Here is a 23,864-nt window from a genome sequence, read left to right as displayed (position 1 = left end):
TTAGTTAGGTGATGAATAATAACTGCCTTCAATCAAAATGAATCTTTCATGTAAAGTAACTTGTCAAAATTCCTATGCAAAATATATGAACAAAACAATACGGTTGCAAAGCGTGTGCATTATTATTATTATTATTAAGGTACGGTTGATCATTGTATTGGCTGGACCCCAAAGTGCGTGCATTTATTAGAGAAAAAAAACTGTGTTGTTCAGACAGATCGCATTTATAATGTTCTAGTACTAGGTTTGCACAGGTCCCATTAATAGAGATTTAAAAAGAAAATGTAGTGGATAAATAACAGCAACTGATTAACATTTTAGGAGCGACGTACACGGAGCTACCAGCGCTATGAAGCATCACTGTCAGTTCACGGTTTAATTTGGCACTGGATAGGAAAAGGCTCGCTCGGTAATATCTACCCGATTCAAATTCTCCACGTCTAGTCCATGCTGAAATGAAATGACTATCATGAGATGTAAGGCAATGGTTGTCCTACTTGAGTCTGAAACACACGGATCTGCGGAGAACTACATACTGCATAAGAGATGCACAGGTGACAGAGAAGGCAGTGCAGAGTCACGTCTCTCATCTCCTCTCACAGCTCTATACAAAAATACAAATACAATCTAAAGGCTTAAACATTTATCTTCTCAAATGTACTATGTATTTACATTACGGTCAGCTCTTCAGAACCTCTATACAGCAGTGGTATATAATGGCCGGGTCGGCTGAACCGTGGCTGGGTAGTGCACTACAAGCAGGTTCAAAACAACAGGTCAGATGAGACGTGTCAGCGTATCTGGTCAGCACACACACACACACACTTATCATCTCTGAATATACCGCTGCTTGTTTTTCTGCATCCCTGAGCGGGTCACAAGAGACTCACGCGGGTTTAGAAACGGGGTTCAAGAAAGAAAAAGTGCAGGGAGACACTGATAAAAGGAGGGAAACAGAGATCTATAACAACCGATGGGGACAAAAACCCAAAGGAAACCCTACCACATGCCTATCACAAACGCAAAAGTGTTTGATTTCATCACAGAATATTCAAGAGTGATCATATTTCATCCAAAAATCAAGAGGGGAAAAGAAACATCTATTTTTTTGCATAAAGAAAAGACTATATATTGTATATTGTAGCTACAAATTAAGGACTTCTTCCCATGACTTGTTAATTCATTGCCACAATTTACTAATTTGTTCCCTTGATTTAACAAATCATGGCCCCATACTAATTTAACTAAAACAAGGGAATGATTTAGTAAATAGTAGCCACAATTTACTACAACGAGGGAGTGAATTCATAAATTGTGGCCATGATATACTAATTTGATTCCTCATTGTAGTAAATCATGGCCATTATATAATTAAAACAAATGAATAAATCATGTTACAATAAAAAAAATAAAAAAATTGTCGTGGGAATGAATTCTTAATTTGTGGTCACGATATTATATATTATTCAGTTTAAATAATATATTTATTTATTGTTTATATTATTTTTAAATTACTATAATGACAATTGGAGGAATGAAATTGTCATTAATAATAAAAAAAAAAAAAAGTAAAATACAGTTAACTTTCTTTATGCAAAAATGACTATTTTATATTTTTGTTTTGATTGTGGGAAATACAACCCAGAAAATTTCTAGACAGGTTTCGTGAGATTCACTTCAAGACAGACTTAGTTTGGGGAAAATCTAGAAAAATATAGTGAAAAGTTGGGAAAGAGAGCTACATTTATCCAACAATTGAGTATTTTAATAAATTAACATACATAAAATTAAATACCAAGTTATAGGCAGCCAAACAAACCTAAATTACATTTAAAAGGCAGGTAAATGTTCATTGCAGTTTATCAAGAATGACAAACTGTAAAATAAAACCTCAACAAATCACATTATTAATATTATTTTGAGCACTGCAGCCTTTCTAATAAATTACACATAAAATACTTCAACGTTTCAATGTGCAGGACTTTCCGCAGATGACTTCATTACCCACAAGCTGTGATGAAGGCCCTTCTGTTGAAGTCTCAGACACACCAGTGAATCAGCGTGCAGTACGTTCCCATCGATCTAGAGGGTTTCAAGTTTAAACTCAAGCACAGCATGTGGCCGGCCAAACCTCATCTTGTTTTATACGGAGAATCTCTATAAGCAGATTTAGATCTTTAAATAATCTCTGAAATAATCTACCAAAACAGCGGGGTTAAAACACTACCGACACTCAAATCATTATGAGAAGCAACTAAACTACTTCTCCTGGTTCCCTAAACTGCTCCGTCTGCTACTCTCCCTTAAAAGTGCACCAAAAACCACTCACTCGGATCAGGGTCACACAGGCCTGGGGAGAGACGCGTGCCTATAGCAGAGGTACAGGTGTGTGTGAGATACCCATCCGTACACGGTACAGACGAACAGCGAGGCCTGAGCCTCTAGGGGGCGCTGCTGCTTGCTCTATCAGGCATGCCGAACTCATCCGCCACCATGAGCAGGGCCTCTATTTTGGCCGTGGTGTCTGGACTGAGCAGATCTGACACATCCATGCCGGCCAGGCCATCGCTGGGGGTGTTGGGGGTCACCGGAGGTGCCAGGTTGTCCTCTAGGGGCTGAGCGGGGTTCTCTTTGGATGGGCAGCAGGATGGAGGTTCTTCGGGGAGGGCTGGAGGAGCTGGAGGAGCAGGAGGAGGCGACGACGTGTTCTTTGACTTCTCCAGCGAGGTGGCAGTGCTCTTGTCTTTAGCCGAGTCTCTGCAGGCACACTGACACTGACAGGACTCCTCCTGCTTTATGATGATGACCGGCAGACTCAGACCGATCTGCTGCACTGCATTCCCTGAAACAACCACAACAGCAAAAATATAATATATAAAATATTGAAAAAAAAAAATAAAAATAAAAAAAAAAACTTAATTAATGTTAAACTTCCCCCAACCAATTTCCTTAATTAACAAAATTTTCAATTAAAATAAAAAAATTTCCAAAATAATATAATACAATGGTGTCCAATGACTAACATTCTGACTTTTTCTATTTTATTCAGACGTTATTGCCCTCATCCAGTTTCTAACACCAGAAATTCACACTTATGTAACATTTTTCTGTTTTTTTCTAAATTATGAAAACAGGTTAAACTAGAAGCTTCTCTCAAAAGCTAAATCAGTAAAATTCCTAATATTAACACCGGAAATTCACACTTATAAAACAATTTTATACACCACAGACAAAAAAAACTTTTTTTTTTAAACGTTTTTTTCAGGCCAATTTTGAGATTTTGGGCTGTTTTTTTCAGGATAGTGGGATGTTTTGATTTCAAAAATCCAAAAATAAATACACATTTTATTGCACTTTTTCGTTTGACATCTGTATATTTCAATCACTAATCTGCAAAGGCTGTTTTCACTTGCACACACCAAACTTTAAAATTTTTCCTATCTATATTCTAAAGGTTTATTGGGATTTGTTAAAAAATAATCCTTACCTCATACAACATCAACACTAACAAAAAAAAACATGTTGACAATTATTATTTCCTTCTTCCTACAGCATACAGCAACTACTTGCGGTGTGGTGACAAATGGTTAAAAGATTTAAAATATAAAAAAGAAAAATTACTCACTTCAACCTATTATAAACCTTCAACATCTCAAAACCTCAAATCAGTGCAATAAAAAGTCAAATATAAAGTCAAAATGGAAAAACGTTTTAAGGATAAATAACCAATCAGTAAATATCATAGCAGATTATGCTTAACCTATCAAGAGAATCAGAAGCTGGAATTGCATAAAAAAATAAAAATAAAAAATTCATGTAGCATTCATTCTGTTGTCATTACAAATGTTAAAATCAATAAAAATTCAATCATACCTGAATGTCCACCAACTGGAATGGCTGTTGTAAAAAAGACCTTCTCTACTTTTGGGCCCTGAAAATAAAAGCAGTAGTCATGTCAAAAACTGAGAAGAATAAACTTAATAAACTTAAACTTATGCCATTAATTCAAACCTGAACTAGACAATTATTAAAATCATAGCTACTGTTAAAACAATCTAACAGTAAAAAAGAAATTTAGAGAATTTCTGAAAAATAATCACACATGCCTATCAGACAAGATAAGCTTGTTTGTAAAAGCAAAAGCAAGCAGTGAAATAGTTAACTTAAAAACAAAACCACACACATGATGCTAAATAGCAATAACAATGGCAATAAGTACCTATTACTGACTGATTTCACTGATGTCTATATGAAGGCCATAATGGTTGTAACTATTTACTTTAAAGTCAACTTTGTGTTTTAAATTTGTCGAGCTGCTATGATGTGCGCCTTTGAGGATGAATTAGCAGCTGGATTTGAGAAACATTGTGAGGTTCATAGCATCAAATCTTTGAATGTCGTCCTGGTTTCTGATACAGTGGCTAATTCTTGGCCAGAACAAACTTCAATACGCATCAAAAACAAAATGCACCTAAAAAAACCTCACTATAAAAAATGGGTTTTAGCCATAAAGATTTTTATGTTTCTAACATTTTTAACATGTTGTTAGCATGTTTCTAACGTTTTAATATGTTACTACAACATTTTAGCACATTCCTAACATGTTTCTAACATGATGCTAGTTTAGTTGACCAAAAAAATACATTTCTGTCATCAGGTTCTTACCCCCATGCCATTCCAAACCTGTAAGATTTCCATAAATGTTAGAAAAACAAATGAAGTAATTTCTTTTTTCAATTCAGTTTTTTTTCACTAAAACTTTCGAGCTTCAAAAAGTTCATAAAGACATCATAAAATAAATCTTTTACTTTCACAATTTCTTTTATGCTATCTTTATGAACTTTTTGAAGTTTTGCTCTTGCAAAAGAGCGATACTCCCAGGCTTCATTAAAAAAAACTTTCTTTGTGTTTTGCATAAAAATAAAAGTCTTATGGGTTTGGAATGGCACAAGGGCGAGTAAATAATGACAAAACTTTCATTTTTGGGTGAACTATACCTTTAACGGCAAATTAATTCCAGCTTAATAAATTAAGACAAACATGCAGCTGAAGCTAGCAGAAGCAAAACCATAGATGTAGACTGCTGGACCTGTTGTTCAGGGTTTTGCTGCGCGCTGGCGGCACTGCTGAGGATCCACTGCAGGTTCTGATCAGACATGACGATGCTGGGCTGCAGGCCGAGTGTGGGGGCGATAGTGATCGCAGGAGGAGGAGGAGGAGCCAAAGGCACCGTGTGCGTTACTGCTGCCGTCACCTCAGTCGTCACGGCCGGCACGCTGGAGACTCCTGGCGCGGATGGCGGAGGCCCCGGCTGAGCCGTAGAGGTCAGTGTCACGTAATGCTGGGCAACTGAGGGTGCAGATGGAGCGGGCACTTCATGTGAGTGTGATGAGGTGGGCGGAGCACAAGGGAAAGTGGAGGTCAGTAATGAGCTGCTGACAGCGGGAGGAGGCGGGGCCGACTGAGAGGGGAGTGCTGTAGGCGGACTCTGAGCCTCCACATCAGGGGTCGTGATGGAGCAGGATGGGGAAGAGGTGGATGAAGGGGACTGATCAGACACTTCTGCAGCAGCTGTCTGAGGTGACGACTCAAGGCCAAAAGACTCCGCTAGGTTATCTGGAGAGACAGAAGCTTGACGTCAGATTGAGCCACAGGATATGTGATGGCTCACTCCTACTATGCAGTACATTTTGTCATAAATATGCTGGTTGAAATGTCAAAGATGGACGCTGTTTGTGGCATATTTCTAGCATTTTGCTACAAAGTATTAGTAGGTATTGTCCCAATTTGCGAATTTGTACACCAAGCCATTTTCTAATATGTATTGTGTGAGTGACGTTGTAACATGTTTTAAGCATATTTCCAGAACGTTTTCACTATGTTTCTAGCATGTTTTACCATGTCAACCTGTTTCTAACATTTTTAGCATTTTGCTTGAATGTTTTAACAAATCGTTAACATGTTCCTATTATGTTTTAACACAATAAGGATGCAAATGTTTCTAACATGTTTTAACATATTGCTTATTTAACACATTGTTACCATGCTTTAACATATTTCAAACGTCTTATCATGTTAACATGTTTCTAACATTTTTTGTAAAATGTTGTTAACAGGTTTAAAATTTAAATTAAATTAAATTTATGCATTTAGCAGACGCTTTTATCCAAAGCGATTTACAGTGCATTCAGGCTATCAATTGTTACCTATCATGTGTTCCCAGGGAATCGAACCCCCAACCTTGCGCTTGTTAACGCAATGCTCTACCACTTGAGCTACAGGAGCACATGTTTCTAACATGGTGTTTTACATATCTAATGTTTCTAACATTTTAACATGTCATTTAATGTTAAAACATACCAGCAATGTGATAAAACATGTTAGAAAAGTTTTATCACATTGCTAGCATGTTTTAACACACTTTTAACTCGTTGCAACACACTGTTACCATGTTTACATGTTTTAATATGTTGCTACCATGTTTTAAGAAATTGCATGTTTTTACACATTGCTAGCACATTTAAGCTTATGCCTAACATGTTTTAGCATGTTACTAGCATGTTTAAAAATTGTTAGCACATTCCTAAGTGTAAGCATGTTTTAACATGTTGTTACCACATTTCTAACATGCTGTAACATGTTGCTAAGATGTATGAGGACATTGCTAACATGTTACTAATATGTTCCATCACGTTGCTACCATGTTTTAAAAAATAGCATGTTTTTACATTGCTAGCATAGTTAAGCACATTTCTAACATGTTTTAGCATGTTATCAGCGTGTTTTAGCACATTTTTTAGCACATTCCCAATATAGTGTTAGCATGTTTTAACGTTGTTCCCATGTTTCTAACATGTTGCTAAGATGTATGAGCACATTGCTAATGTTTTAACATATTGTTAACACATTTCTAACATATAACATGTTGCTAAGATGCATAAGCAGATTGCTAACATGTTACTAATATGTTCTTTCGTATTGTTACCATGTTTTAACACATTGCTGGAATGTTTTAACATGTTTCTGTCATGTTTAACAAACTACCATGTTTTAACACGTTGCATGATTTCACATGTTCTGAACATGTTTTAGAACATTACTAACATGTTTATCACATTTTAATACATTGCTGGAATGTTTATAACAGGTTTAAATCCATTGTTTTAGCACATTTTAACATGCTTCACTAACATGTTTATCAATGTTGCAACCATGTTTTAACACATTGCTAGCATGTTTTTATATGCTTCATTATACATAACTTTTTGCTAACAGGTTTCTAAAATGTTTTATCACAATGTTACCTTTTGGCTGGTAGGTTTAACAAATTTTTAACATGTTATAATAATAATTCATTTCATTTTATATAGTACTTTCCTAAGCACTCAAAGTGCTTTAAATTGTGAGGGGGATCTCCTCATCCACCACCAGTGTGCAGCATCCACCTGGAAGCCCATCACACACCAGCTTATTGGTGGGTAGGAGACAGAGTGATGAAGCCAATCAGTAGATATGTGGATTGTTAGGAGTTCATGATGGTCAGAGGCCGATGGGCAAATCTGCCCAGGATGCCGAGGTCACACCTCTACTCTTTTTTGAAAGACATCCTGGGATTTTAAATGACCACAGAGAGTCAGGATCTCGGGTTAATGTCTCATCTGAAAGACGGTGCTTTTTGACAGTATAGTGTCCCCATCACTATACTGGGGCGCTAGGACCCACACAGACCTCACTAGCACCTTTTCCAGCAGCAACCTAGTTTTCCCAGGAGGTCTCCAATCCAGGTACTGACCAGGCACAACCCTGCTTAGCTTCAGTGGCGACCAGTCTAGGGCTGCAGGGTGATATGGCTGTTGCTATCATGTTTACACTATAAATTTTAAAGGGATAGTTCACCCGGCGGCTCCGGCGCTGACCCAAATTTGGTATGATGACATTGAACACAAGGCACAAGGCATGGCACGTGTTCAACATCATCACGCCAGATCTGGGTCAGCGCCGGCACCGCCACACACTCGCATCGTGGTGTGGTCGTGAACGCACGTCCACAAGTGATGTAGTAGAGAAGGAAATGTGGAATGAAGTCGTTATTTATGTTTTCTTTGGGCAAAAAAAGTACTCTTGTAGCTTCGTAACATTACGGTTGAACCACTGATTTCACATGGACTACTTTGTCGATCATCTTGGTACTTTTCTTTGCCTTGACCGTGGTAGTTCCCTTGTTATCTACGGGAGGGTCAGAGAGCCTTTAGATTTCATCAAAAATATCTTAAATTGTGTTCTGAAGATGAAAGAAGGTCTTATGGGTTTGAAACAACATGAGGGTAATTAATGACATACTTTTCATTTTTGGGTGAACTATCCCTTTAAATGCTTGCAAAAATCCCTGAAAGTCTGGTATACTCAAAAAATAAATTAAAATAAATACTTACATAAAACACTAACAAATGCTTATTCACTTACAGTGCCCTCCATAAGTATTGGAACAGTAACGACAAAATAGTTCTGTTTGCTGTGGAGTCAAGAAATCTGTAAATATGATAAAAAAGATAAATATGAGAGAAAACTACAGAATATCACATTTTATTATTGGGTGATTCAACACAGATGTTTTACCAACTAAGAAGATCAGCACTTTCTGTTTCATCCCTCTATCAGATTTGAGCATAAGTATTGGAACAGTTGCCTCACAGGTCTTTCTAAGTGTTCAGCTGTGTCCTGTTGCATTAATTATTCAGATATTATAAGTAGGGAATATGTAGTATCAGCTATATCCATTCCCTCTGCATTCTAAATCTTGCATTAGATGACGACACACAAAAACCAGGATGAAGACGAGGGAGCTGACTTTGAGAGAAAAGCAAGCAATTTGGATGCTAAAAGAAAAACGTATATCAATTAGAGCTATAGAAAAAACAAAGGGCATGGAGAAATCAAGAGTTTGGAAACCATCAGTGACATCAGCATCCAACAATGACCTGATAAACAACAGTAGTTGATGACAGACAAATCATAAAAGCTGTTTCAATCTGCTCTCAATTTTAATGATGACAATGTATGATGACAGTAGCAGAATGTATTTGGAAGAGTACAGAAACATCCCTACCAACAATAAACAAAAAAACACCATAATAATCATAAAAAACCACATAATACATTACAACAACACAACAACCAAAAAAAACACCCCATCACAACCAAGGAGTATATCATCAAGAAAAAAAAATAAAAAAAGTCTGGGATTGGCAAAGTCAATCTCCAGATTTAAATCAGACTGAACATGAATTTCAACAACTGAAGAGAAGACTAAAGGCAGAAACTCCCCAAAATAAGCAACAGTTGGAATTGGCTGCATTAAAGGCTGGGAAACGCATTTCAAAGGATGAGACCAAGAGTCTGGTGACGTCTATGGGTCACAAACTCACTGCTCTGATTGCACGCAAGATATCTGCAACTAAATATCTTTAAAACAAAAAGTGAAAGTGAAAGTGAAAGTGACGTGACATACAGCCAAGTATGGTGACCCATACTAAGAATTTGTGCTCTGCATTTAACCCATCCAGTGAACACACACACACACCGTGAACACACACCCGGAGCAGTGGGCAGCCATTTATGCTGCGGCACCCATACATCTGCCATAAGATCAACTGTCCCAATACTTATGCTCATATCAAATAATGGGATGAACTCTAAAAGTGCTGTCCTTTTTAATTGGTAAAACATGTATGTGTTGAAACAGCTAATATTAAAATGTGACATTCTGTACTTTTGTCTTATATTCATCTTTTAATCATATTTGCAAATGTCTTAACTACAAAGCGAACAATGCTTTATAATAATAACAAAATAATTTTTGTCATAGCTGTCCCAATACTTATGGAGGGCACTGTATATATATATATATTTATTCTGGTGCTGGGCAAGTTAATGTGTTATCGCATTAATGCATTAATTAATTAACACCGACAATTATTTTATCGCACATTAACACAGTGTTTTATTTTTATTATTATTTTGAATGCCTGTTGCTCACTGGCTTTGAATACGCATGACCTACTAACAAACTATGGGTCACAGGAGGGGTGGGATGTTGATCAGTACTGGCTTGGGATGAGCGTCATCACGCGTCTCAACCAATGAGAGCATTTGTGGAGGGCCTATGACTGTAGCAGCGCTCACATGGACGCTCTCGATAAAATTATTTAGGCGAAGCATCAACAATCACAAACCACTGTTCACTGTTATTTTTTAACAGAAAAGAATGCAACGAGCTCGTAATCACGACTTCACAAGCGAGCACGTGAAGACAGCAGAGAAGTGCTCTCGCTCAGCACAGTGGAGTGCAGCGTTTTGTAAACTCTGTGGTTAATGTTTAAGTTGAGATTTACAAGAAATATTTTAACTGCTACTAGCCGGTGTAAAATAATTACTGCTGTAAAAAAAGCACCTTATTTGTTTAAAGTGTTTGAAAACAAAATGTTATTGCTTTGTTCATATTGCAGTAGTTTTAAATGAAAAATTGTGCAATACACTTTACTTTTAAATTCATTTTTGAATTCTGTGCATAACAATGCGATCAATCGTGATTAAAAATTTGAATCGTTGCCCAGCACTAATTTATTCAAACCGCACTGCATAAGAGGAGTGACCCAGTGTATTTGAACACAGCGAGCTCTAAAGTTCTTGCCTGTGGGTTTAGGGTCGTCCGGGCTGACACTGTTCTCAGGACTCTGGAACATCAGCTCAAAGATTCGTATGGGGGTGACGCTGTTCAGATCCAAACCCTGAGACTGAGACATGAACATGTGCTGAGATGAACTCGTATCTGAGAGACCACTGAAAACAGCTCTGTGTAAACGAGGATGCGACTCACATTGTGGTTTTCCTGGAGCTCAGAGTCTGTGGAAATGAGGCTCAAATCACTGAGGCACAGCGAGTGATTCGCATCCTGCAGTTGAACAAGTACAACAGTACCAATTAAGTCCACTGTCCTGAAGCGGCCATGTAACAAAGCAGCCAGACAGGGCTGTGATTATGTGAGTGCGCACCTCTGACAGCGGATGACTGCTCATGGTGAACCCTGGACCTTTATCGTGACCCCGAATGTGACTCTTCAGGCTGTACTGAGAGCTGAAGGTCTTCTCACAGCCATCGCTCGGACAGAAAAACGGCTTCTCTCCTGGAACAGAAAAAGAGACCATAAGAGAAGAACCGGACAGGTTCTCTTATCTAAATTAGGTCTATCTATCTATGAAATAAAAAATAAAAGATTCTGGGTTTGTATTTATGATGGATAAGAATTAATAATTCATTTAATTAGTTTTCATTTTCAAAGCGTTTTAAGTGATCTATTTTTGTGGAAACTGTGTTCGAAAGTTCAAAAGAACAGTGTTCATTACAAAAAGGCAAACTTTTGTAACAATACAAATGTCTTTACCATCACTTTTGAGCTATTTAATTCATACTTGCTAAATAAAAGTATTATTTTGTTTAAAAAATGGTAGTGTACGCCACCAATATATTGTGCACATCTATTGTTTTTATTTCAATGGTTTGATTAATGATGAAAGAAGGTCTTATGGGTTTGGAACAACACAAGTGTGAGCAATTAATCACACAATTTTCATTTTTGGGTGAACTATCCTTTAAATGTCTGTGAAAGTCTGGTATAATCAAAAAAATTAATTAAAATAAATACTTTAATAGATTACATAAAACACTAACAAATGTTTATTCACTTATATATATTAATTCTAGGGCTGGGCAAGTTACAGCATTATTATCGCATTAACGCATTAATTAATTGACGCCGACAATTATTTTATTGTGCATTAACATGTTTTTTATTATTATTATTGTTTGATTAATGATTACCAATTTTACAGAAACCCCTCAGCTGTGTGAGGTCATATGAAGCAATCAGACGTATGAAATATCAGTCAGATTTTCTTTTTCTTTTAAACCTTTGGACAAAATATAAAAGAGAAGTGTTTCTACATAATTGTTTTTGGTTGAGTATCATGTTTGTACATCATGCTTTTATGACTCAATATGATTGAGAGAGAATATAGAACTCAAACCCAAGGAAAGAGAGAGAGAAAAAAAAATGCTATTTGGTGCAGTTGTTGATATTATATTGCCAAAAAGTGAGATAAAATTCTGATAGCTTGACCAATCTTTATAACAGCATTGCAGATACTTACATAAAATAATATGAATATCAGTTTATTAATATCACAGTAATACCACTCTATATCTCCCAATAATATGCATTGGTAAGATGATATTTAAATGCTTAGTTTAATAATCAAAGCTCAGTAGTTTTTATTGTGGGGGAAAACACATAATGCAATGCAATACAATAATGACTGAGAGATAATAACCAACCAATCACCATTTGACTCACATTATATAGCTGACATTGTTAGAAGATCATAAACCTATATGCTAGTTACTATAAAAAAAAAAAAATGTATTTGATAAAAATCAGTAAGGACTTCACAGGAAAAAGATGCATGAAAAACACACTGAAGGGGGACATCTCTACAATCAGACTAAAAGACCTTTTACTTGCTCAAACTTATAAAATATCAGTCAGACAACAGAAGGCATTTAGTAGATTGTGCAACAGGTTTTTAGGCAAAGTTCTGATCATGTTGATAAATTAGAGGCCTTAGAAATGTGCATATCAAATATGACACAGTAGGCTTTATAGGGTAAATAAGTTAAGATTTCGTCAGTGTATTGCTTTCATTTTGAGATCATTCATGGGGCAGACTGCGTGGCTTACCAGTGTGTGTCCGTACATGTGTTTTCAGGTGATGACTAGCAGCGAAAGCCTTACCACAGCCATCATGATCACACCTGCAGACACAAACACAATAGCACCTCAATCGTTAATAATATGCAGAAGTACCACTTTCATGATTTGGTAGGTGTGTACTCATTATTGTCAATGTGAACGCTCTGATTGGGTGCTGAAACAGATTTCCTCACCGGAATGGTTTTTCGCCCGTGTGTGTGCGGATGTGCTTCCTCAGGTCACTGAGTGTGGTGAAGTACTTGGTACATCCCTCTGATTCACAGTTAAACGTCTTCCCAGTGTGCAGCCTCTGGTGTGCTTTCAGTCTGACGAGAGCAACACAACAATCATGCAGTGATCACGTTTACTCACTGAGCAGATGCCATCATACAAAATACAAATGAATGAATTATGTATGGGTAAATGAATAATGACAGTGAACACTTAGAAGCAACTAGATGCAAAGCACCAAGTTTCCACCGATGAGAAAAAACAAGCTTCAAAAAAATAAACACTTATATAAAAACACAGATCCAAATACCGAATTCTTATTTCATTCTATTTTCTGTCTGAAAAACATTACAACAAAACATTACATTTCCCAATGCCAGCCAACCAATAATAATGATTTTTTTCCTGATAAAATAAAAAAAAATGAACAACTACTAGTTTGGACTATCAAGTTAACCAATGATTCATTTTAAGATTCAACCAATGATTCATTTTAAGGGTTAATATTATAGTCATATCATAGGGTAGACAAAATCACAGGGTTCCTGTATAGTTTACAGCATTTATTGAGAAAGATTGTTCCTTAAGAAAAATTACATATACTCTACCTGACATATCCAGAGTCAAATCGAATTAAGAGCTTGAAATTAGAATTGTGCAATCTGAGTCAATACCCACCTCTACTGTGATGTTTTCTGATTGGCTGTGTTACGTTTCATGTTTATTACACAGTTATAAAGAGTGTGATTTCGGACCAGTATGATTTCACTCTGAACGGGGCAACCCAGTGTGATACAGAAATTAAATCCAAGAAACCAATAAAACGACCTGCACTCTTTGCCCGGCAGAGTTACGGCTGATTAGATGCATATCTGAGGGTGCAGGACATTAGCAAACAGAGGCGCACAGGAACTGTGGCTTCTGGCTAGCAGTCACATGAGCATGAGCTTCTGATAGACCCCAATACACTGCAATCGCTCTCTAACAGCAAAGCCCACAGGAGGCCAAGAGCAGCTACTTAAGCATGCAAATGTAAAAATGAAAAAACAGTGCTTCGTCCTCATATTAACCTGTAGAGAGTGTTGAAGGCTTTCTCACAGCCCTGCACGTCACACTCAAAGGGCTTCTCTTTTGTGTGGACGCGGACGTGGATCTTCAGGCTGTAGGATGTGAGAAAGGCTTTGCCGCAGCCCTGCTGGTTGCATACAAACGTGTATTCACCGCGGTGCGTTTTCTGATGCGTGCGCAGGTTTCCCGCCGTGCTGTAGGTGCGCGTACAGCCCTCAAACATGCACTGGTATCGCTTCACCTGAGAGATGCACAGAAAGAGTCAACGGTCACAAAGACAGATTGGGAATAACGGTCTCCAATGGAGAACAATAGGCATCACGCAGATGAACAGAATCTTTCCTTTGTGTCAAACTTCCACAAACAACACTTTCCCACAGAAGCCAGGCTCTACAATGAACAAAATATATATTTTTCTAAAATATGCATGGAGTGGAATGACAAATTTATCAATTAATACTTTGAACATACTTTGAAACTTTTTTGAAAATCTACATACCCTTAAGCCAGCCATTCTTCATGGGAACAGATTTGAAGAAATTCAGCATTCCATAAAAACCATATCAGTAAACCAAATTAATCTAATAAAAGCACTCAAAAAAAGAGTCCAAACATCTGAGCTGATTACAAGTAATCCACACAACACTACTCCAGTCCATCAATTAATTAATGAACTTGTTTGTAAGAAACAAATAATTATGACGTATTTAAAGTCAAACTTTTGCTTCTGGCCAAAATACTAGTCCATAATCCATAATAACGCTTCCTCCAATGAAAAAGTACATCTCCTGTTTTCTCTCACATCAAAACCGACCAAAATATTTCTGTTTTGGCTTTTGAACGGTGCTTGATCTGTGCAGATTTCTCTCCCGATTCAGACGAGGTTACTTTTTCTACTGAAGAAAGCAAAATTACAGACAGAGAACTATTAATGATGGATTTTTTTGTTTTAACAAACATGCAGCTTTTTGCTTCACAAGACGTTAACTGATGGACTGGAGTGGTTTGGATTACGGTTAAGACTCTCATTCTGACGGCACCCATTCACTGCAGAGGATCCATTGGTGAGCAAGTGATGTAATGCTACATTTCTCTAAATCTGTCCGATAAAGAAACAAACTTTTGGATAGCCTGAGTAGATTTTCATTTTTAGTTGTACTATTTCTTTAGGTGGCATGTGGGTCAGATACAGAACCCAGTGGTTAACTCACATGGTGCTTCCCGTGGTGCTCATGTGTGCAACATGACATTAAATCCGGCTCTTGACATTTCCCAATCAACCCACTTCTTTTCTCTTCATTTCCTGTCATAATACTGGCCAATGATGCCATACTACTCATACGACTTCTGCAACATGCATTCTGTGCATTTTTTTTCTTTTTACACAAAAGAGCACATTGCACGCAACACTGACAGTATCTCACAGTTCGATTGACATTTCATTTCTAGTGTGAGTCACATTGCTTGCCTACAAAAATGGGAGAATGTTTTGATTCCATGCTGCTCTTTTAAACTTTCTTTGTCAAAAATGATGGTATAACATTTTTTTTTTTACTAAAATATTAAGCAGCACAACTGATTTCAACATGGAAATGTTTCTTGAGCAGTAAATCGGTATGTAAGAATAGTTTAAGTAAGTTTTAGGAGCTCATTTTTATTCCATCTCCTATCCTGAAAAGTCTGTCTTGCAGGATTGACTAAAAATGAGCTTCTAGAACTTACTGCCAGATTCTGGAAGATCGATTCTTCAAACAGTGCTACAAGAGGATATGGTGCTGGTCCTTCAAGAGTCACTCTCACCTTGACTGTCCATAAAGCCTATAAAAAAAATAAGTCTTAATGTATTTCACAATACTTCAAAGGGCCAAATCTGGCAAGCTGGACCTGTTTCATCATCTCTGGTCTAGACTTACTGATGTATTAACAGTTTTTTTATGTGTAGTCTAAAAAATGTATAACATGCAATTGTCCTAAATAAGATAAGTTATATTAATTAACATAATTACCAACCAAGATAACAATATCAGGAGTTATTATTTTATTCTATGCGCAGAATTCTGCTCAAGTGTTCCATAAGCTGCTTATATCAAAACACCGGATCAATAAAGCGTGTCCTGCTGTGTTTGGGAAACACTGAGCTCTATTCTGAGTGGTTTACGTGTGGCCCTGAATGACCTGCGCCTCTGTGTGTGTGTGCTTCAGCAGCAAACAGACTCTCTTTCACATCAAGCCACTGATCAGTATTCAGCAGCAATCTCTTTAGACGCAGACATCTCTGTTCCTGTGAGCGAAGAACATCAAGCCGTGAGATAATGCTGATCTCTCTCTGCTCTTAACAGGCAAACACACAAAACACAACAATAACTTCAACAACACACCTTACTTCTTTTGTTCTGGAAATGGCATGCCCACTTTAAGGCTACAGTCTAGCCCAAATGTCATTTTTATCCTCATATGGTCTACTGCAATTTATTTGTCCTACTATTGAACTTTAATGATGCATCACCTCATTTGCTTCTGACCATGTCATCTCAGTGCTCTTTTAATACTACACTTCATATTTAAAACCTCCTTACGTTTTCATTCAATTATGTACATAATCAACCAGGGTGTTTCCTCTGAGAAGGCAAGGGAGGCAGTGTCTCCTCAAAAAACTGGATGAGAAAATAATTATATTACAAAAAAAACAACAACAACACAAATATGAGTAAATATGTCATTAAAAGTATAAAAGTCACTTGCTTTTATAAAGTAACACTGTCTAACAGTAACACCTGCAGCTAAAGTTGCTTCCCCTCAGCCCATTGACTTTCAACAGAGACCCCACAGTGTGCCATGACTTTACTTGGGGGGTAACTGAGACGAATGGGGGAAAGTCACGTGAGATGAGGCTACGCTATGCTACGTTGCTATAATTGGATATGATCGGTTATGATTGGATATGATTGGCTCGTGCAATAAATCCTGCCTCTTGTTTTCATGCAAACTTTCGGCCTGAATGAAGTACATTATGTTGTTACTGACTAATTATAATTCTGAAAAAAATAATAATAATAATAATAATAATTAAAATCTACAAAACCATGAAGCAGCAAAGCTGTTTTCTATGGAAGCCCGTTTCCACCACTAAATAAAAAATAATACAAGGCAAGGTTCTTTTTTTTTCACAGAATTGTATGATATAAACTTGCAATTCTGACTTTATAACATGCAATTCTGAGAAAAAAGTCATAATTGTGGGATATGAACTCGCAATTGTGAGAAAAAAAAAAAGTAAGAATTGCAAGATTTAGGCCTAAACTCACAATTGCGAGAAAAAACTTTATAACTCACAATTGTGAGTTTATATCTCGCAATTCTGACTTTATAACTCACAGTTGCGTGTTATAAAGTCAGAATTGCAAGATATTAACAAAAAAAAGACAAAAAGACCCAATTACATTTTTTATACATTTTATTCAGTGGCGGAAACGGGCTTCCATAGTTTTCAACATTGATAATAATCAGAAATGTTTCTTGAGCAGCAAATCTGCATATTAGAATGATTTCTGAAGATTTCTGAAATTCAGCTTTGATCACAGAAATCAATTACATTTTACATTATATTCACATAAAAAAAATATTTTACATTTTAATAATATTTAATCATATTTCTGTTTTAAGAAAATAAATAGGTCTAAATACAGCCTTGGTCAGCATAAGAGACTTCTTACAGAAACATCAAAACATCTTACTGGCACAAAACTTTTAAACAGCAGCAAACGTGAATATATTCAAATTAATCTAAAAATGTATTTATTATTTTAGTGTCTTGTGCGTTCAGACATCCAGAGCAATGTCACAGATGGGTCACGTTTAAAAGGTCATGAGAAAAAACACCTGAAAACATCGGATTTGAGCATAATATGAGCGTAATTGGGTGCTGTGGCTTGTAGCTGTGCTCTCATACAAATTATCAACATCATCAATCATTCTCTGAACACAAAAGCAAGAATAACGATCTCATGTAACACACAGTGTGACATACAAAAAAAGACAACTACAAACATGTCCAAGTATTTAGGGTTATTATGAGACAAAGCTGTGTAGCTGTAGATGTGATGAATGACCTTTCAATATGTGTGTGTGTGTGTGTGTGTGTGGGCAGTAAAAGCTGGTCATTTGCAAGTCTGTGTAATGCAAATAAACCACCTGGAGCCATTTGTTGCAGCCAAATTACTCTATTTCTGCTTTGCGGTGGCCATTCCACATGAGAAATACTACATTATGACAATATTTGAATGCTTTTTGTTTGCATCTTCAGCCTGTTCAGCATGACATCATTACAAATGTTACATAATATCTGTCAGCTTAATAGTCAATTGATCACATATCGTCTCTGAGACTAAATGTCTTCATAATGACCCCCAAATATTTATGTCAGCCTCCCGGTAGGACAGCAAGATAATGATTAAACTGTTCATCAAGATTATTTTGCTCAAAGATATAATCACGATTATTAATCACACTCACTGTCATTTCATTTCATCAAAATTATTGCACTTTCAAGAGAATCAAGCAAACCTCAGCTCGCATGGTTTTCTGGCAGATTTAGTCGCAGCGAACAGCACAAACGACTGTGTGAACGAAAAACTGAATCTAACTTTTATTTGAGTAGAATATCTCAATAGAGAATGCTTAACTCTAACATACATGTTTGCCAGTGATTTCAGCTCAACAACGCAGCGAGAGAGAGCGCATGGTTGCCAGGTTGGGAATATTAATAAAGCACTGCAGAAAGTCAAAGGAAACAGATAAATAACCCGAGGAATTGTGATGATGATCACCTCTTTGTACGTCATCTGAACGTCAGCGTCAACACTACACATCACACTGGCAGAGATCTGTGCTGTGAGTGAGGAAGAGCAGTTAGTGTTCAGACTGAGTCATCATCACTAATCACAGAACAAGACTTGAGTTTAAAGATCTGCTAGTGATGCACCAAATAATGGGCAGCCACAGCAGTTTTTTTAAGGCCTGGAACAGTATCCAGTTTCTGATGACTGCGTAAACACTGTCAGCAGTGTGGACACACTTCACCCTAACCACAAATGATGCTACAGTAGCAAAATGTGCAATTTGTTTAGTTGAAATAGTGAGAGGCAGCTCAATGACAAAGAACCAACTGAATTTAATTCCCAAAACTTTATTTCCATTTCATTATCTAAAACTTTAATTTTAGCTTCTGTTTACACAGCTTCTGTGTAAAAAAAATAAATAAATAAAAAAAAAAAAAAACTTTAAAAAATTATAAAAACAAATTATTAAAATTAAAAAAAAAAAAGATTAATTAAATTAATTAGGCTTTATGCATTCATTTTATTATTATTGTAATACATTTGTATTAAATCATAAAACAAACCATTTATTATTAACATTTAAAAAACATTAAGATAGAATTTAGGATTTAAAATAAAATGCATTTCATAGGGCACTATTTTTAACATTTTAAAAATTGAAGTAACTGTACATGCTTTTTTATGATTAAAATGTATTTAAACCATTGAAACAGAACTCAGAGAAATCAAAACGGAAAAAAAAAAACCCATGGAATTTGGGACAAAATAACAGATTTCAAAGGGCACTATTTTTTGAATACATTTTTAGATTGTTATAGCTTTATGAATAGACAAAAAATTAAAAAGACAAAAAAATTTTATGAAAACATAAAAAAAAAAACCAAAAATGTCACTATTATTGTTGAACTTTTAATAAATTATTAATTTGTTCTGATTATTAACATTTAATAAAACCATCAAAATGAAATCCAGTAAACATAAAAATGGGAAACATGGAATTCAGGGAAAAAAAAAAAAAAAAAACGAATAATTTAGGAAAAAATCAATCAAGTGCTCAGTGCATTAACATCTGACTGACTTCCAGACTGGATGTTCAGCATGTGGTTAGGGCCAGTGTGAGGTCTGGGTCTCTTGTGATTTAACCAGATCGCAGACAGAGGAAGTTTACTGGAGCAGCAACCAGCCATAAGAGCTGAGGACGGCTGGGTCCAGAGCTCTGATGTGAAATCACGTGGAAACACACAGATCCTGTGGGGATGAATGCCCCATGCAAACACACCCATCCCTCTCCCAGCTTATCTGATTTGCTTTCCCTGAACAAGCAGATCTGACTGATGGACACGCCACCAGATTTAACACAAACCAAACACTGAGGGTCGTCACTGAAAGCAATGCTCTGTCAGATAAGCTGCTCACCTCTCTGTGCTTGGTCTCGGGGCACTCGGAGTGTAGCGTCAGCGTTGCGCCCTCGATGTTTCGCGGCATAGGGGTGGACCCCGGGTTAATGATGAACTGTATCTGGTCCGCAGAGATGGTGTGGTGTATGTATCCCTGCGACATGCCATCCGGGTCACCCATGAAGGCCAGAGAGCCCTCGTCCCCCTCACACTCTCCCTCCTGCAGGAAGGCCATGCCGTCCTCCTCGCCCTCCTCGTCCAGGCGGATGGGGTCCTGCTCGATGAGCACCGTGGTGCGATCATAGACCCTTCCCGAGGAGGACGAGGGTCCCGAGATTATGCTGTCGTCCTTGTCAAAGTCTGCCATCTTGTCCTCATCTTCCTCCTCACGGCCCAGTTTGTCCACATCCTCTTCCTCGTCCTCAAAGAGCATGGCTGTCACCGAGAGAGGGCCATTCTCTCCCATGATCCTGACGGAGGAGCTCAGTCCTGGGTTCGTGTCCACGTGCTTGCTTTTGTTGCGGCTGGAATACATTCAAAACGGTTTAAGACAATATTCATAGCACACAACGCCAAGTAATCAAATAGAAAACAGGATTTATAGCCCTCAATCATAGACTAAATTGATTAGTTTTTTAATGAAAAAAATATTTTTTTTCATTGAATGAAAAAGTTGAAATAAGAAACAAATATCAGATGAAAAACAAATGAAAACAACAACAAATATAAAGCTGAAATAAATTAAGATAAATATCAGATGAACAACAACAAAAAACTTAAAAATTGTTTTCAATATCTGCAATAAAGCTAAACTAAAATAAGATAAATATTAGATAATAATAATAAATAATAATAATAATAATAATTGTTTTCCGTAAATAAAAAAGCTGAACCAAAATAAATAAATAGATAAATATCAGACAGGTTTATATATATATTAAAAATATTTATGGTAAATGAACTTAAGTTCAAATAAAATTATATAAACATCAGATGAAAAATGTTGCCTTGGCAGCTAACCTAAATAAATGAGTTATGTGATATAAGTACTAAAATTAGCAAAACTAAAAATTTTATGAAAATAAATTAAAATTAAATAGAAATATTAAAAGTAAAAAAACTACTAAAATGAAAAAAAAAAAAAAAAAAAGAGTAAAACTTAAAACATATAAAGTTATATCAAAATTAATAACTGCTATGATGGCATATAATTAATACTAAAATAACATCATTCCTCACTAAATCGTTATAACAACTGCAGGTTATCATAATGATTAAATGAGGAACAGTAAGGAAATAAGTAAAGATCTATTACAGTGTAATGTGCGCATTATCAAGAAAAAAAATGTTTTATAAATGCTATCTTGTAAGTTTAGGTACATTTACATAAATCATTCACATAATTCAGTTTAATTAACATATATCACATATCAACAACATATCCGTTTTACAGTTTTGTTTTAATAAGAGGTATTCCAATATAAATAACAAACAGCGTAATGTGTTGGGAATACAGCACGAATCCAGGACAATGCAGGTGTTAGAGTAACTACAAAACAATCAGAGGAAAGGTGCATCTGCAAACTGAAACTATGGTCAGCCTAAAACAAACCTAGACACACATGACCCAGACACACCGGCTACGTCACAAAACAGAGCACGCTGACTAGCTAGACAGCACTTCGGACATCATGTTCTGAGTCTAAACCTCTGATGCCTGAAAACGTCACTCACATTTTTAAGATTATGATGTTATCTAGGAAGAGACTGTACTAGGTTATAATAACCATACATGCTGTCTAGGAAGGGAGCTTACCATCTCATGATGCTCGAAATGCTCTAGAGGGAAGCTCTCTACATTATTATGCACAAAAGATGCAGTCTAGGAAGACAGCTGAAAGCAGACAGTGTACACTACGAATGCCTCTCATACTACACGGTTACAAAGAAAAAAACATTTCACAAAAAAACAAACACAATAATAATAAAAAAAAAAACAATAATAATAATAATAATAATAATAATAATAATAATACACAATGAGCCTCAAAGCAGGTGAGGCTTCTGTCATTCTGGACACTTTCTAGAAGTTTCCATGTTCACTTTGACATTGATGACAATCACAAGTCATGCAAGACAACATTTACATTTATCAATTTAAACACACACACACACAGAGAAAGACGCGAATACATTAGACACATTAAAAACATGCAGTCTTTAATGTCGTGAAGTCATAAACGTGTCATATTCATCTTAAACTGGAAATGTTGTTATAAACACAAACTGTCATGTCAGTACTGCTAACTGTTAGCTCACCTGTGTATTGAAGCTCGAGTCATTAGTTAATCTGCTTCTGTCCGGTCAACATCCCAAAGACAAAAGGGCTGAAATAATTAAGCAACACACATGTAATCACTTAAAGCGGTCGTGTTTTATTAAGAATGCAGAGAGAAGCTAACAGGCTAATGTGCTAGCAGAGTCTCCATTGACAGGCGTTAGCTTCATCAGCTAGCCATTAACACTAGTTTATAGATCACATTAACCGGTATCGATGGACACAGGCGCAGTTAATTTGACGTTTTAACCGGTTAAAATGTAAAATATTGTGAACACGCTAAATATGTGATGGTTAAAGCACGCAGGGTGGACGTATGCTAACATATTTATCCCGTTAGCATTGAACAGAAACTCTAATGAAACCGAGACAAGCCATTAAAACATCTGAACGATAACGACGCGCTTTTACACCCCCAAACCAAGCAGATTAAAATAGTTTAATGCATTTACCAGTGCTATAAAGACGCTGGAGGCCTCTGTAATGTTGTGTCCTCATCCCTCCGCAGCGGCACCATCATGAACAGCGGCGCGCGCACAGACTCCAGATCAGTTCAGTTCAGCATCACATCACACCCCAGAAACACTAACAATAAACAATACTTCTGCAGCATTTCCTAGTTAATGTTAATTTTTAGATTTACTAACACATTTTAAAAATTGCATGAATAACATGAACAAAGAACAATTGTTATTATTATTATTATTTTATTTTTTAACTAAAATTAATAAATGCTGGGAAAATATATATTGCACATAATTACTTAATGTTAACTAACGCATTATCCATCTAATAAGACCTTATTGTAAAGTGTTAGCATATTATGAGGACATTGTTTGGTGAAGTATTTATGGTGACACTTTACAATTTATTCGCGTTAGTTAACTACATTAGTTAAAATGAACTAACAGTGAAAAATACTTTGCTGGTGTTAATTCCAATATTTACTAATTCATTAATAAAATCAAAAAATGTTTTAATATTTAATGAACCTGAGCGAACATGAACTAACAATGAGCAACTAACATTAACAAAGATTAATAAATACGTTACCAAATGTATTGCTTATTGATAATTAATGCATTAACTATTAACTAATGAGACCCAACTGTAAAGTGTGACCGTATTTATTTAAATAGTGACTAACAAGTCTGAGCATGTCTTCTAGCATTTTCTTTTCATTAGAA

General features: G+C 36.3%; 1 protein-coding gene across 1 annotated transcript; it reads right to left on the bottom strand.

Moving 5' to 3' along the window:
• Positions 1–1,717: 1,717 nt before the first annotated feature.
• On the bottom strand, positions 1,718–23,273 carry LOC109105673 (metal-regulatory transcription factor 1). Its single transcript, XM_042740370.1, has 12 exons — positions 23,130–23,273; positions 22,659–22,726; positions 20,359–20,863; positions 14,107–14,345; positions 13,000–13,131; positions 12,794–12,867; positions 11,052–11,182; positions 10,877–10,951; positions 10,691–10,793; positions 5,090–5,616; positions 3,874–3,931; positions 1,718–2,842 (listed from the first exon to the last, which is right to left on the bottom strand). Exons 2-12 carry the CDS (start codon positions 22,679–22,681, stop codon positions 2,442–2,444), a joined length of 2,268 nt encoding a protein of 755 aa, XP_042596304.1. The 5' UTR covers positions 22,682–22,726; positions 23,130–23,273; the 3' UTR covers positions 1,718–2,441.
• Between the last annotated feature and the right edge of the window lie 591 nt (positions 23,274–23,864).

The sequence above is a fragment of the Cyprinus carpio genome, chromosome B16 (genome assembly GCF_018340385.1).
Source record: "Cyprinus carpio isolate SPL01 chromosome B16, ASM1834038v1, whole genome shotgun sequence".
In the NCBI taxonomy this organism is placed as follows: domain Eukaryota; kingdom Metazoa; phylum Chordata; class Actinopteri; order Cypriniformes; family Cyprinidae; genus Cyprinus; species Cyprinus carpio.
This window is presented reverse-complemented; position numbering and strand designations above follow the sequence as displayed.

Bases quoted from the DNA above. Each gene is read 5' to 3' on its own strand.
- LOC109105673 (XM_042740370.1), bottom strand. From the start codon at position 22,681: ATGACTCGAGCTTCAATACACAG. The intron at 3,932-5,089 runs GTCCAGCAGTCT...TTTTATTTTCAG, and splicing joins AGCAAAACCCTGAACAACAG to GGCCCAAAAGTAGAGAAGGT. The intron at 2,843-3,873 runs GTATGATTGAAT...TGGTTGTTTCAG, and splicing joins TCCAGTTGGTGGACATTCAG to GGAATGCAGTGCAGCAGATC.